The following is a 16,805-nucleotide window of genomic DNA, read 5'->3' on the forward strand; positions in this document are numbered from 1 at the left end:
TTCACTGCTACACAGGCTGTGGTGGGCCATCTCTCCACCATCTGACCAACTGAAGCAGCTATGAGCTGCAACAGGATATGAAGTGATGGAAGAACTACATGCTGCAGCAGAGTAACTAACTGTAGTTGAACACAGTGGAATGAGCATTTTAGTATCAAATCCACTCTTTATGTGCTCTTTCAAAGTCCAGATAAAGTTTGTCTTAATCTTGTGTTTTTAAGATGGAAGTATACTGTAGATGTATAAAAATGCAATTACATGAATCTGTGATCTTGAATTTGTTTTAATTTTTCAGTTCATTCAGTAGTCATGTAAACAGGCTGCCAGTCCATCACTTGCACATTGAAGCAGATTATCAAGGCTGCCAAACCTCTTTGTCCATACTGTAATTATAGGACAAACTAAAAACCAGGTCAGAGTACAAACTGCTGCTCTGCACCAATGAAGACAGAGTGGGACGAGTGAATGATCAGGACCTCCCCCGTCTCAGAGCGGCTACCAGTTAAAAGCATCAAACCACAGAAAAGTGTGGTTTAAAAGAATAGACTGACAGGGCTGGTGTGTGTCTTTAACTACTCCTGGACACAATGTGATATACTGTAATTAATAATCACTATAGTGCAGTGTTGGTGAGATTGAACTGGCCTGTATAAAAGCTTCACTGCAGCAGTGCAAGCTCAACTTCCTGAGGCTAAAATAGAGAGTGAGAAAGGAAGAGAAGCATCTTTGTTTTCACACTTTAGTTTGAAAAACCACAACAAAGCTTAAGTTTCCATGCATCAGTTGTTTGTCAGATGCAGCAGTAGCGTGGACACAAAGACAGAGCTGAGAGCATGAAAGTGTTTACTGCAAAGTTTTTAAATTAGTTTACTGAGTCCATCCCTCTTTGTGTGTAACTGTGTGTTTATTATGTACAGGGGCAGGACACAGCATCATTTCATGAGATGATGAATTTAACTGTGTGTTTTGGCCTTTTTGTCTGTCTGTTTTTGCTTTTTTTATATATGTCAAAACTCCTGCAGTGCATGTAGGATTAAAAATAACATAATCAACTTGTTCAGTCTTGTGGTCAACAGTGAACTGACCTCAGTATCGGCCACAAACCAAAGTGTCAGACAAAGACTGATGTGTTTTTAACCCTGTCAGTTTTCTACTTGTCTGATTTCAGTCTCTGTTCACGTTGTAAGTAGCTGGAGTTGTATCAGATACCTCGACTCCTCTGTGGTCAGTGTTTGATGCCTCAGTCTGTGGTGTTGTAATCACTGTGTGTGTTTCTATGACGCTGTGAGAGCGCTGCTCTGCTGCTGTCTTTCAGCAGCGCGAGAAGATGGACGATGTGACCACAACCACCTCCCCAGCTCTGTCTGCTCTGCTCTTCCTGCTGAGGTGACTGACAATCAGAGTGGGAGGGTCATCGCTGATGATGTGGAGCGTCTGGATTGGCCGCCTTACACCATAATCAAAATGGCTCCTCAGTGCGTGGCTGTGAAAATGGCGGCTTAACTGAGAGGTAACAAAGAGTGTGGACGGATCATTGAAAGTTTTTCACGTTCAATACTTGTTCAGAAAACACAGCGAATTAAGCTCTGTAAAACTTGATTTTTATAACAAGATTACAATTTTTTAATCAACTCTAAACTCTAGAAGTGTTGAAGCCCCAACCTACAATTTAATAAGGAATTTCACTATTCACTATTTTTGGTCTAATTTAATAGTAACGAGTAAATCTATAATGGAAAAGGAAATGTTTGGATAAATAAATATGTCGAGCAGCAGTAATTAAGTCCAGTTTTTCCACGAATTAAATTTACTTTTCTTCTGTGAGTCGTTCACACACAACTGTAATGTTAAGTGGCACTTTAGGAAATACTACAGCATGTGATGAAAAGATTCACCTTGACTCTAAAGACCCTTCACAACAACTCACCCACTCACACCCTGGCTGAACAGATGTCTGGTGAGGTGGAGGTGGAAGGTGAGGTGGAAGGAAATTACATGGTGTCATCAAAAAAGGCGTCCTGTCAAAATGATTAAGAAGTTTTTTGAACTGCAGTAACAGCAACAACATAAACAATAACAAGAAGAGGATGTGTCAATCAAATGTACACATCCACGCGTTTTCTCAGCATCTGCATCCGTAACAAACATCTGTCAACACAGTTAATTTGTCATCCCTTTAATTTTCTCACCTTACATTCAAATCATCACCACATAGATTAAGGTTTGATTTGTCAGCTTGTATCTAGTTATTTTTGACATGATTGTGTGCTTTATTTGGTCGGTTTAATGGATCACAGTATGAGGCAAACACTGACATTACTGACAGGTAAAATATCCATGAATCACTAAAAAATTAGCACCTGATATTTATTTTAACTTTTGTTGAACCTAGATGACAACCTCAATAAATATAGTGACATTACTTTGAATTAAAACAAAACAAAACAAATATTTTGTTGTGTCATTTTGTGTTGTGTTAAAGGAAATTTTCTGACCCATAACTCCTACTGGATAATAAAGATATATCAGCTGAAAAGTCAATACATTTTTGTGGAAATATAAAGAAATGTAATGTAGTGGATTACTGCACACTTACTGTTCACAACAACTCACCAGTTGTTGTTTACTCTAGAAACTCACCACCAAACACGAGGCAAAAGCTCATTGTTGGTGTTGTTTCATGTACTTTGACTGGAAAGACAGTCGATATTATTTCCACTGTGGTGGTACAGTCCACTGTGGTGACACGCCAACTTAACGACAGGCCAATCAGATTCTCTCACACTGTTCCCTCCCATTTCATACGACTACATCAAGACGAATCAGTTTAATATAGGGTTTAAATTAACTGTCGTCTTCAGTGGATTAACAGGAAAATGGTGATCATACTCCATTTACTGTTGTTACTCAGAGCAGGACGTAAGTATCAATTGTTTTCTTCTTCACTGGAGATGAATTACTGTAATCCATCAGTGTTATTGATCATGGTTCTATTTAATTGTATTTTCAGGATGCACAGATGATCTGATCTTTGAGACAAAGACAGTTGATGTTGGAGACGATGTGAAGTTGGCGTGTCCTTGCCGGACATCGGATCACAAAGTCAACTTATTTTGGATCAGACTTGTTTCTGGAAACTTGCCTGAATTGTTAGGAGGAGCGTTTTCATTTGACTTTAAACATGTTAATAAGACTCCTCGTATAACAGCTAAACAAGAGCCTGGAACTTTTGTTCTGCATATTAGCAAAACAGACTTCAGTGATACTGGACTTTACTTCTGTATGAAAGTAGAATGGCTTGATTTGAAATTTTTGAATGGAACATTTCTGAGAATTAAAGGTAAAGATAATACAGTATATAGACATTTTATATCAGTTGAAACACTATAATTACAATGGTAACACCAAACACTAAGAAACTTATAAAATCTGTGTTTTTAATTATCCCAGAACCAGAACCTGATATTGTTGCCGTCACTGAAGACTTCCTATCTGATCCAGTTCTTCCAGGAGACTCAGTGACTCTCCAGTGTTCAGTCCTCTCTGACCCTGAGAAGAAATCATGTTCAGGAGATCACAGTGTGTACTGGTTCAGAGCCGGACCAGATGAATCTTATCCCCGTTTAATTTACGCTCATGGAAACGGTGGTGATCAATGTGAGAAAAGTCCTGAAGCTCAGACGACACAGAAATGTGTTTACAACTTCTCCAAGACCATCAGCTCCTCTGATGCTGGGACTCATTACTGCGCTGTGGCCTCATGTGGACAGATATTAATTGGAAATGGAACAAAACTGGACATTGAAGGTAAGTGCAGAACATTTCTATATTGAAGTTTGTATATCTAATTTTGGAATCTGGTGGAATCTATTAAGATCATGTATCACATAATATTTACTGGATTTTCATATCTTGCCAAATTAGAATTGATTAGAAAATTATGACTATCATTTGGTCTTTATATAATTTCAGGACTCAACACAGGGGAGTTGCATAAGTACAATGTAGTTCTGGTTGTATTATGTGCTGCTTTGGCTTTAAGCCTGATTGTCATTGCTGTCCTGATTTATTTCATCAAGAAGAAAACTTGTGACAAAGGTAAGAAACTCTCTACATCAAACTGCTTTTTGTAAAAGATAACTTCTCTTGGCTTACATTACTAGTCCTTTGTCTAAATTCATCTACAGCATCTTAAACTTTTATTATTTTCTACTGTTCAGCCACAGTTTCTGGACAAACATATGCTACAACAACCAGTCGTGATCAGCGGGGACAGCAGGTAAGGTCCATTAAAGTTGTTGGCATGTCTGTGTGTGTATTTATTTATTTTGATATGTAGATATTCTGCTCTTGTAACATTGTTGACTGATATGTTCCCAGAGAGATGAGGTCTCGTTGACTTATGCTGCTCCAACCTTCACCAAGAGAAAAGCTGGAAAAACAAGGAGAGCGGATGTAAAGACAGCAGAGAGAGAAACAGTCTACGCTGGTGTCAGAGCTCTGTGACAGATTAACGATCCAGACTGTGGACTTGCTACGTAAAGGAGCTATTAGTAAATTTTGCCATTGCAAAACAAGCATTAGCATAAACAGCTGTTATTTTCCAGTCTACAAGGAATATTGGGAGCTCAGCATCAAATGTAATCCCTTCACTCACCATGATCTGTCTCCTGTGGTGGCTATGTACAAATAGCAAAACCTACTGTACATTTGTGTTTGCATACTTTTCCCACATTAACTGTCTGTGGCAAGGTGAAGAGGGCCCGGGCGGGGATTGAACCCCCACCTCCCGGGTAATAGTCATTCGCACTCGCCAGTCTCCCAAAGGGACATCCCTTTGGCCAAGTAGCCAGGGCACATGATCAATTGGAGGCATAGTGACAGGAACCTCAACTGTCACATGTCTAACAAGCATAGGGCTCACTGTATTTGAGTTGCGCTCTGACATTATTCCAAATGTTTCCAGTCATTCTCAAATCTACAGGATTATATGGTTTTAATGATCAAAATAGTCAGCATTCATATCCCCTTGTTGCCTATGCTTAAAATTGAGTCTTTTTTTTGTTTTGTTAACCCTTAAATGGGCAAGCATATATAAACATTTTGGAAAAATAAAAAAAATGTAATTTTCTAATGTTTCTAGGGTAGAATAACACAATTATATGATTTTTTTCAAAATATGACCTTTATTTTTCATTTTAGAGTTTGTATCTCCCAAGATACATTGCCCGTTTAGGGTATAAATTTGCCATTTACCAATTTATCAAATATTTCATTTATGAACTTTTAAAACATATTATAAGCAATTAATTAGCCACTCTCTGTGGCTCTGTGTGTGTGTGAGTGTATGTGTGGAGGATAGGACCGCTCGGCATGGGATTCAAACCGGGGTCGCCTGCAATTAGGACTATAGCCTCAACACTGAGCTAAACACCGCCCCACAACACATCATGTTTTGTTGCAGACAGATGCTGTATCTATCACTGGATCTTTTACATAAGAATTCACTATACTACTCTAATCATTACCTGAACATCCTCCCTCTTTTACTGTCGTTCGCTCCCTTTTCTAATTATTTGTTGCCTGTGTTGATCAATAGATGGTGGTATTCTAGTAATATTCCATTTTCAACCTTTAACACCTTTATATTATTGATTATCTGTAGAGTTTAGGCTTCCAAACATAAGTATATCTGAGAGTGATTATGCCTGTTTATATACCCCTGTCTGGACAACGTATCCCCCAGGATACAGACATTCAATGCCTGTTTATCAAAGTTGTGTTAATGTTATTCATTATTTTTCAACAAGAATACATAAAATTATCCTTAAAGAGCAATAATTTCAAAAACAAATCCCCCCATAATGTAATTAACAAGAAAAACCAAAACACTTTACTTATGTCCAGTGTCTCTGTCCACGTAGGTGATCATTTTGGAGTTTGACATAAAAGTATCAATTTAGTTTTGAATGCTGCCATAAAGTCACATGACCTGGGTACTTGACCCATCCCCCCTTAAGACTTTCTCATGATATTAAGTTCAGATACTTAATGCCCCTCCCCCCCACAGCCTGCCAAATGTCTGTATCCCCCAGGATACAGAAACCGTTAATAATTTTTGCCTCTTTTTTTTTTTGCCTTGTTGCCACCTCTTTTATATAAAGTCTATGGTTGTCACATGTTTCTGAGTATCTGTTGTGCAAATTAAATAGCAATTTGGGGGTTTTGATTCTTTATTCACACAAAACACACAGATCTATTGTTGTGATGTATCGGCAGTGAACTCAGGATCATGTTGGACTTTAAAGCAGAAGTGACTGATCCGGTCGTTTTCGCTAATGCTGCGTTCCAGGCAGGCTTTTGAAATCATAAATTACAGCTTCAAGTCACAACTTACGACTTTGTAGCGTTCCAGGCAACCCACTCGTGTTTTTCCGACCTGTTTTACCGGTGAAAGTCACTATAACGGCCACTCGTAACTTCCGACCCGTGAAATCGTACCAGTACGTCTTTTTGTACAGTCTATGTACCAGATTGAACTGGTACGACTTCACAGGTCGGAAAAAAACGAGTTTCCTTGAACGCACCATAACAGTCCTCATCCCTACAGTACGTCACCACATTCACGGCGTCCCTTGGCTGCACACACAGCCCTGCATGCCGTTCTCTCTCCTCATTGGATAAAAACTGTAGGATACGATAAATGTTTTCTCCTCGACTCAGAGCAGAGCAGAGGGACTGGGAGACCCGTGTTTCAGACCAAACACTCTATGTAAGTGATTGCTGTCGGAAGATATAACTATTTAAGACTTATATTAACACAAATATATCACTTACTTCTGCTTTAAGATATTATGAGGTTGTCTAACAAAGTTTTTTTGCCTGACTGTACATCCTGTGTTTTCAAAGGTATTTCGCTCTCAGTCTAAATTTCACCAACCAATCTTGGCACACTGCGACAGTAAACTGCTGTGTATATGTCTAAAACAATTTCTCCCAGCTTAAGCTACAGAGGCATGACACACATAGATACGCTTAGATCATCATCTTCTTTTTCTTCTCTTGTCCAAAACAAACCACAAAATGTTAATGTGCTACAAAAAAAATCCTGTATTTAACGAGCTGCTGACGTTGATGAACTCCTGAGTCTCTCTGATCTCACATCACTTTGTACAGACATGATGTGCCTCTGCCTCGAGCACAAGTGAAACCACATGCAGCAGCTTCACTGCTACACAAGCTGTGGTGGGCCATCTCTCCACCCTCTGACCAACTGAAGCTGTTTACTTAGAACAGACCTGAGTATGAGCTGCAACAGGATATGAAGTGATGGAAGAGCTACATGAGGCTGCAGCTGAGTAATTTTAGTTGAACACAGTGAAATAAGTGTTTTAGTTTAACCTAATTTTAAACGTGCTTATTTAAAACACAACTAGTAACGTGTATGTCCTTTTCAAGAAGCAACAACAGATCTCTAAAATTACTGTACATCCATCTCTGACTCAGACAGGCTGCCAGTCCATCATTGCACATTGAACCACTCATGGCTGCACAAACCTATTTACTGATAAGTGAAACAAGTGAATAATCAGCACCTTGCCACACTCACACCAGCTATCAGTCTATGTCAGTCATGCCTGCTCAGTCGTGCTTCAGACATGCCTGTGTTTGTGTCTGTGTGTACCATTCTCCTGATTAATACTCATAACAATAATTTAGTGCACTGTGGTGTTATTCAACTTTTCTTTTAATCAAACAGCCATGCAAGCCCTACAAGACTAAAATAGAGAGTAGAAGAGGAAGAAAAGCCCCTTTGTATTCACACCTTAATTTGAAGCCAAGGCCACAACAAGTTTCCATACATCATTTGTTTGTCACTGGTAACTCTGAATATGTGTTTATTTGTGTTTCTCTGTGTGAGAGTTCACATAAACCATTACATATACAGATAGTCGTCATCACTAATTATACATACATATTTTCTGGATTAAGGCGGCTCCTGTGTTGTTTATTACTTAACTGTGAGTACCTAAATATATTTTGTAAAAACTCCTTCTTCTAAAGCATAATCAATAATCAAATAATCCATATTTAGATATCAATGGGGTGACTCATAACTACCTGAGCCTCAGCCTTACAGATAATACGAGCATCTTCCTGTTAATTGTTTTGATTTTACACCCTGCAACTTTACTGTTTGATTTTCATCAGTGTTTGCTCAAACAGGTTCTGATAAAGTGACTATCTGGGGAACATAATGAAGCATTAAGGCAAGGCAAGGCAATTTAATTTGTATAGCCTGTTTTTACAAACAGTTTGTCTCAAAGGGCATCATAACAACATCCTCTGCCCTTAGACCCTCACATCGACTGAGGAAAAACTCCATGGAAAACCCTTTTAACAGGGAAAAATCAGAGACAAATGAATGCTAATGTTTCACCTTACCTGAAATAAAGGAAAGGGGCAATTGAGTATGTTTGTTTGTTTGTTTGTTTGTTTGTTTGTTTGTTTGTTTGTTTGTTTGTTTGAAGAAATGCCCTTTACATTTGATACAACAACATATACATGTAATAGTTGTATGTTTTAGAGGCCATCAGTTCATTTTCAACTGTATGTTTTGTCTGTTGAGTCATTTACACCAAAATACGGCTCTGATGTAAAAAAAAAAAAAAAAATGTTATATGTTGTGAGTCGTGTTTTGTTATTGCTGTAGTTAGGGTTAAGTGTCATGGCAGGAAGAAGCACACTGAGATGTGATTCAGATTTTCATCATAGTTTATTTGCCATCACAACAATTGTTCCCAAACTCTGACCAAGTAGTTGATTTTACCTTAAGCTTAATGAAAAACTAAATATCCAACACATAAGGATTTGTCACTGAACATAATCTTCACTCAGCATCAAAGTTTGGACAGCACCACACCCTGTGAATCACAAAACACTCGGCAGCTGCTGTCTACTTTAGGGGTTTTGGAGACTAGATTACCAACACCACATATAATCACAACACAAAACCTGCTACCTTGTCATCCAAGTGTGTTTTCACAACTTCTCACGGGTTTCAGTGAGTTTAGTACAGTTTGCTTTCCAAAAGCATCCGAGCTGTGGGCAGGCCAAAAGACACACATTTTGTTTGTTTGTTTGTTTGTTTGTTTTCCCCTACAGAGACATTATAAACTGATCTGTTGTGTTCACGCTAAGTTTCAGTTATAGAAACCCACCATGACACATGAAACAAAACTCGCTGTTGTGTTGTTTCATGTCTTTAGGTTGGAAAGAAGGTTGATATAATTTCCTCTTTGGCAGAACAGTGAAACGCCAACGTAACGAGAAGCCAATCAGATTGCTGTGAAATCATCTCCTCCCACTTGATATGTTTATATGCAGCTGAATCACTTTCTAATGCTGTTAAATTTTGAGCAGACTCAGGAGGAGCAACCAGAGAAATGCTGATCATATTTTATTTACTGCTGATGCTCAGAGTGGGTTGTAAGTATATGTGGATTTACTCTGAATTTAAAGGACTAACACTGTTCACATTGATGTATATGATTATTTACTGATCTGTTTAATGTGTTTTCAGGGTTCACAGGAGATCAGACCATTGAGCTAAAGACTGTTCATGTTGGAGACAATGTGACCCTTACATGTGTCCGAGAAGGTTCAGGGACCTTGTTTTGGATCAGGATTGTCTCTGGAAATGTTCCTCAGGTCTTAGGAAAAACATACAGCTTAAAGGGTGTTGATCCTCGAATCACAACCACTGAAAGGCCTCGAGAATTTGTTTTGCAAATTGAAAAAGCGGAGCTAAGGGATACATCAGTTTACTACTGTGTAAAAACACAACAACATCAACAACGAGACTTGACATTTTTAAAAGGAATAGACCTGAAAGTTGAAGGTTAGTACAACAAAACAAAGTAACACTTTTTTTTAGCTGCAGTAAAAAATGACTTTATTTTTGAAAGTTAAATATTTTGTGTTGCATTTCTTTCAACACCCCAGGAACAGAACCTGATGTCACTGTAGCTCCCACATCTGATCCAGTCCGTCCTGAAGACCCCCCACTCTGCTCAAACATCTCTGACCCTGAGAAGAAACTGTGTCCAGAAGAAAAGTTTGTGTGCTGTTTCAGAGCTGGAGCTGAATCTCACCTACGGTTTAATTGTACAAAACATGTTCACGAGGAGAACCCCGATGGACTCTCAACAAAGAAATGTATCTGCAGCTTCTTGAAGAACATGACTTGCTTTGATGGTGGGATTTCCTGTGCTGTGACCACGTGTGAAGAGATGTCTGTAGATGCCTCGAAACCTACTGACGGTAACTGCATCAATTTCCCACATAATTAGGAAATTCCAATATTTGTGCATTTGATGAGAGTCCTATCTGTTCTTAAACGTGTGTAACATCTCATTATAGATGATCAAATACGTTTACTAATCAGAAACCTTTATTTTTTGTTCTTTTCCATGTTATGTCATACAGAAAACAGTATATGTTCGCGCAAAGACAGTACAGTTTTCTTTCTGTTGTGTGCTGCGTTGGCGATAAGTCTGGTTGTTATAGCCTTTCTCATTTATTCAATCAACAAACTCAAAAAATCTTCTTACGGTAGGTAAAATCATTGGTCTATCAAACATAAATGTCACAAAAATGTGTTCACATTAACACTGGGAATTTTTATTTTTATGTCACAGGTGCTGTTGCTCTGCAAATGAACGCAACAGCCAATGCAAATCAAAGTCGGGAGGTAAAGTTTTAGTAGAAAGAAAATGTAGCTGAAAAGTATAATGTATTGTCATCTCTAACACCTAATATTAACATCTGACATCTGAATTTTTGCATTTTCCTTCAATATTTCCCCCAGACAGATGAAGATTCATTGATTTATTCAACAGCAACATTCACCAGCAGACAAGCTAGCGGTAGCAGAACAGGCACAAAGGACAAGAAGACGTCAGAAGAAGAGAGTATCTACACTGATGTCAGAACTTTGGGGTTGGATGAAAAATTGTAAAATCAGTCCAAACACTACCTGATGTTTGACTGGTACTGTATATAACTGTATATATTTGACCTATACCATATTTAACATATTTAACTGAAACAATATTTTTATTTTTGACTTATGTATACTGTCAATAGACTTATGACTCTATATGACTCATAGCAAAAACATGGTGCATCATCACTGCTGTGATAGACCAGTGAATCACACAGTGTCAAAGTCCCACCCACACATCCACTAAACCTAATCGCAATCAGTCTCTCAATCATGGTGTTACATTCCCTTTCAGTGGCAGTGAAAAGGTAATTAACACCAAAGTTATCAGAAAAAGTGACAGAAGATGTCAGCATGTTGAGAACAGGCAGAAACCGTATTTACAGTAACGGGTGTTTATTTGTTAGTTTGGCTAATGTCCCATATCCGCTAACATGGACATGTACTGCAGCCAGCCTCTATAGGCGATTGAGATGTTTTGGCTTCGCAATTACCGTAGAGAGCTTTGATGTGGTCTATCTTTTTGTCATTGTTATACACCTATAGAGATCACATAACTGAGTTTTTATCCAAGTTATGAACCATGTAACCCTTTCTTTATATTCATAAGTCTGTAAACATCTTACATGTATCAATGTCATGCTGAGCTGATGTGCTGACAGGAGATTATGGATGTGTAGGTGTGTTGCTTCCTTTTTAACAGATAAAAGGCAATAGATACAAAACCTACAATTACCTCCAACCTGCAATGACATCACAATAAAACAATTTTCTACAACTTTGTGTTTCAATTCTGCTTCTATACAGCCGCCAGTGTTTCAACCTGCACAATCATATGTTATGATGTGTTCATTTTGAAACCACCTGTGTCAATGCAGGGAGCTTAAAAGTGTTGCTTAATGAATCAATTCAATACAATATAAACAACTTTTAAACTTATAACTCAGAAAATAATCATATTACCATGGTCCATCTTTTATATTATTGACTAAACATGATGATCTGATGACACACGGATTTGAGGAACAAAATAAATATAATTATGACACAAAAAATGCCAGAAATCAATTGTGCCAGTACTGCTCCACATGTTGTGTGACTTTTTGTTTCATTTGGGAATTGCTGCCTTATAATAGATACATTATACATCTTATCACTCTTGCCGCACTCAGTTCAGTCATCATAAAACGTTCACATCCCAGTCTTCCTTTGTTACTTCAGGTGTGCCCCAGGGCTCTGTCCTGGGACCCCTCCTCTTCATCATTTATCTCCTTCCCCTTGGCAATATCTTCCACAAATATAACATCAACTTCCACTGCTACGCGGATGACACCCAGCTCTACCTCACCAGTAAACCTCCAACTTCCCACCTTCCTCCCACACTGACTGCTTGGCAGAAATAAAATCCTGGTTCTCTTAAATCTTTAATTAAACAGAGACAAAACTGAGGTTCTTCTTATTGGTACAATACACACTAACCAACAGTTTTTCTCTTACTATTGACAATTGCTCCGTTTCCCTCTCCCCACGGGTTAAGAGTCTGGGTGTCATCGTTGTCATCGGTGTCGACGGTACTCTGTCTTTCAATCTCACATCAATAAAATTCCCCAGTCTGCATACTTCCACCTACAAAAACATAAACTGCCTCCGTCCCATACCCTCCTTACCACTGCTATCCTTGTTCACAGCCTCATCACTTCTCGCCTGGACTTCTGCAACTCCCTCCTTTTTGGTCTCACTCACAAATCCCTCCATAAGCTTCAGCTGCCCGTGTCATCATCAGAGTCTCCTCCATCCACCACATCATTCCCATCCTGCAACGGCTCCACTGGCTCACAGTCGAGTCCCGTATAGAATTAAAAATCCTTGCTAACATTCAAGGCCATCTACAACCTTGACCCTCTATTGTATATTCTTCTGACCTCCTCCATGTTGCCACTTCCTCTCACACCTTCAGATCTTCTTCCTCCATTCAATTGACTGTCCCCTCCCCTTGTCTCACCACCATGAATGCCACTGAAAGCTTTTCTGCCCGGCTCTGGAACTCACCCATGATAAGGAATATTAATTCACTCCCAATTTAAGTCCAAAACTTCAAAACCCATATGTTTAAGATTGCCTATTCTCTTGTCCTCTCCTGTTTTTAATCTTGTGTATCGCTTGTGGGTTGTGTTGTTTTCTTTGCACTTTTCTTTATTCATTGTAAAGTTTCCTTGAGTGACAGAACGGCACCTATGAAATAAAATGTACTAATAGAGAAATTTTTAGTCACTGTGTTCTTCACTTTGACATTACCAGTGAAAAGAAAGAACCAGGCTGAGTTCATAGGCTTCACAAAGATCAGTGTAGCAGGAAGTGCTCTTTTGAGTATTTGTGATAACCAATCAGGAGCATTTGTCAGCGTTACATGTAGTACTGTGTATGATCCCCTCCTTCACTCTTTGAGACACCAATGTGGGTCGTACTAAGAGACAATGTCAAGATGATCCTGTTATGGGTTACACTGTTTGCTCTTCATCAAGTGTGTAGGTACTATCTAATTCTGTTTATGTGGTCAATTAAGAAATGATATGCAAAAGAAAGATACATTTGTTGTTTACTTTTTCATGTGTGAAATGTTTTTGTTTAATTCAGATTCGCTGGTTCCAGTGATCTCAGCTGAGCTTGGTGAGCCGGTGACCTTCACATGTTCTCTGCCTACGACTGAGATGAGTGGCAGACAAGTCAGCTGGTACAAGCAAAGAGTCGGAGATACTCTGAAATTAATAGTGACACATCGGATGTTTAAAAAACCTGAGTTTACCCCAGAGTTCAACGATGCCAGATTTGAAGCAAATGATGATGAATTTTGTCAACCTGACCATAGTGAGGACGACTGAAGAAGATGAGGGACTGTACCACTGTACGGTCATGGATTGGGTTAGTGATCCTGTGTGGAGTGGGACATATTTGTTAATTAAAGGTAATTCTGTGATCTACTTTGGTGAAGATTTGCAAATGTTTCATTCTCTGATTTAAAGCTGCAGTGTGCTAATGTTTAAGAAAAACAACTTGTTTGAAAAATAGTTGAAGGATTCAGTCAACAGGTTCAAATTAATTACAAGTTTAAGATTCATTGTATCTTCTTATTTCAAAATATTAGCGGTAACTTCAGGCTGTGATTCAAAGCTTATTATCAAATTAAAAAGCTGCCAATTTCACCACACACTGATTCTAAGATAAGAACTGGCTTTGTGTTGTTGCTCAGTTCCAAGATTTCTATTGAACTTTAATTTAAACCAAGGTGACAAATATTCTCAGATTGTCCTTAGGCTTTTAAAACATGATGGAAATTGATGTTTAACATTGTTTTGTATTTACAGGAAACTCTGAGAAGACATCAAACTATGAAGTTGTTCAGCCGCCGACAGAGTCTGGTCCACAGCGTCCAGGAGACCCAGTGACTCTGCAGTGTTCACTCCTCTCTGGCTCTGAGGACCAGACGTGTCCAGAAGACCACAGTGTGTACTGGTTCAGAGCCGGATCAATTATATCTCATCCTGACATAATCTACACTGATGGAAATAAACTTGATAAATGTAACATAAGATCTGACTCTCCAAGAAACTGTGTTTATCACTTCACCAAGAATGTCAGCTCCTCTGATTCTGGGACTCATTACTGCGCCGTGGCCACATGTGGACAGATTTTATTTGGAAATGGAACAAAACTGAACATTCAAGGTAATTGTATTATTGTTTTTTTATTTTTTTTTATTATTAATTTGTAAGTTTCAGATTATATACTAAATAAAATGTAATTATTTAAATTGTATTTTACATTTAGAATTATATGATACTAAGCATCATTATTATTATCTTACTTAAAAATTGATTGTACCTTTTCATCTTGTTTCAGAAACCTACATGTGGTCGGCCGGTGAAGTCATATTTGTGCCGTGTGGTCTCATGGTTTTAAGTCTGATTATTATAGTTGTCCTCATTTCTGCTATGAATAAAAACAAGTGTGACCGTTGCAATGGTAAGGAAAGTTAGTAATTGCCGTGTATCCAAAAGTATTACAGTCAAACCACTGTATCCTGATTTTTTCTTTGTTTTGTTTTTTTTAACCCAACAGCTGTTGCCCTGCACAAACACAATGGAACTAAAATAAGTCAGGTAGCGTAATTTCAGATTTGACTTTATTAAAAAGGTTGTGCAGGGTTTTTATTTTTATTTTGTTTGTCTCTTATCTTTCCTCAGAGAGATGAGGACACATGGGTTTATTCTGCCGTCGTGTTCACCTTGATAAAAACCAACAGGCAGGACACAGCATCAACAGAGAGAAGGAGGATCTACGCTGCTATAAAGGCTTTTGGTTTTGATCACTGAGCTACAAGTCGCTACACAGGCTGCATTTCATGTTTGTACCCATCACTTTTTTAAAAGTTCCTTTTTCTAAGTATATTTTCTGGGCTTTTTTTTTTGCCTTTAGTCGATAGTACAGTCGAGAGAGACAGGAAATGGGGAGGCAGAGAGAGGGGGAATGCAAAGGGCCGGTGAGTCAGGACTCGATCTGGGGCCGACTGCAGCGAGGGGGCGCCCGCTCTACCCACTGAGCCAAATGGCGCCTCCCTTTTTAAATAGTTTAATTTCTTTAAAATGTTCTGTAAAATTTACTTGTTTACCAACAAATGGCACAGCTTTCAGAAGTTACAGTAGGCCTAATTAGCAAGACAATGAAATGTACAACAAAACATTGCCACCCCAACGAAAAACAGATTCTGTACCGATAGGTGCACTTGGTGATACCAAAAAGCTGAAGGAGGAAACAATCTTATTCCAACAGCTACCTTTTTAAATTTAGATGAGTCAATGTAATTTTGCCTGAGCTTCTTTTTGATAACAGAAGTGCCCCCAGTTCCCAGTTTCACTAAAACTGAAATGAGATATGATGTTGTGGAAGCATTGAAAAGGGTGTTCTGTACATTATAAACACATCTGGAGACTCAACACAGGTTCCTGGGTCAGATGAGTGAGCCTTCAGAGTGTTGTACTATGTTGCACACTGCATGCAGCTGTCTGTTGGATCATTGTGTGGAGGCTCCAGATTTGTTCACGATGTAGAAAACAGAACGTGGTTTCAGAAAGAGAAACTGTAGTGAGGTGGACGGAGCAGGCTACAGTGAAGCTGATGGTGGAGGAGGTGGGGTTTTGATGTTCCATATAAATAAAAATTAAACTACGTTCAGAAAGGATTTCAGTCTGAAACTGAATGTGACACACAGATCACAGATGTGGTCTGACTTTTCCCTTGTAGCACTGAAGGAAGTGGAGGGACTGGGCGCAGATGTGGGCGTCACCTGATTGCTGCTTGTCGGCTTTGCATTTGTAGAATATTTTAAGAAGGCTATCCCCTTTACTTTGCATAAATCATGAATTATATTGGAACTGTGGAAATGTTTGTTATTCAACAGTGTAATGACTCCTGCTGCCAGAGGGGGGAGACAAAAGTTTCACAGTGCAGGTTCAAAGAGTAATAAGTTAGTGGCGATAAACCGAAGCACTTTGCTGTATCACCACTGGCAACAATCTATTTGGTGGACAGAATATCAAATTGATTTGAAATAATTAGGATCAGTATCGGTATCAGTTTGAATCATAACCAGTGATGGGAATATTGGTGTTGCTAACGGCGCTTCTTTTTCAGTAACAAGTAATCAAAAAGTTACTTTTTCCCCCGTTACAATGCTGTTACCGTTACTGACAATAAAATGCACCATTATGCCATTACTTGACTCAAGAAGTCCCATCGGAAAATA

General features: G+C 38.7%; 1 protein-coding gene across 1 annotated transcript; it reads left to right on the forward strand.

Annotated features, from left to right (window-relative positions):
• Nucleotides 1–1,881: 1,881 nt before the first annotated feature.
• LOC310992973 (uncharacterized protein) lies at nucleotides 1,882–15,460 on the forward strand (the record flags this gene model as incomplete). The annotated part of the gene is made up of 5 exons (XM_083981200.1): nucleotides 1,882–1,975; nucleotides 3,451–3,807; nucleotides 14,903–15,025; nucleotides 15,122–15,162; nucleotides 15,247–15,460. The coding sequence occupies 5 exons, from the start codon at nucleotides 1,882–1,884 to the stop codon at nucleotides 15,373–15,375; spliced, it is 744 nt and encodes a 247-aa protein (XP_083837326.1). The 3' UTR covers nucleotides 15,376–15,460.
• Between the last annotated feature and the right edge of the window lie 1,345 nt (nucleotides 15,461–16,805).

The sequence above is a fragment of the Trachurus trachurus genome (genome assembly GCF_905171665.1).
Source record: "Trachurus trachurus genome assembly, chromosome: 10".
In the NCBI taxonomy this organism is placed as follows: domain Eukaryota; kingdom Metazoa; phylum Chordata; class Actinopteri; order Carangiformes; family Carangidae; genus Trachurus; species Trachurus trachurus.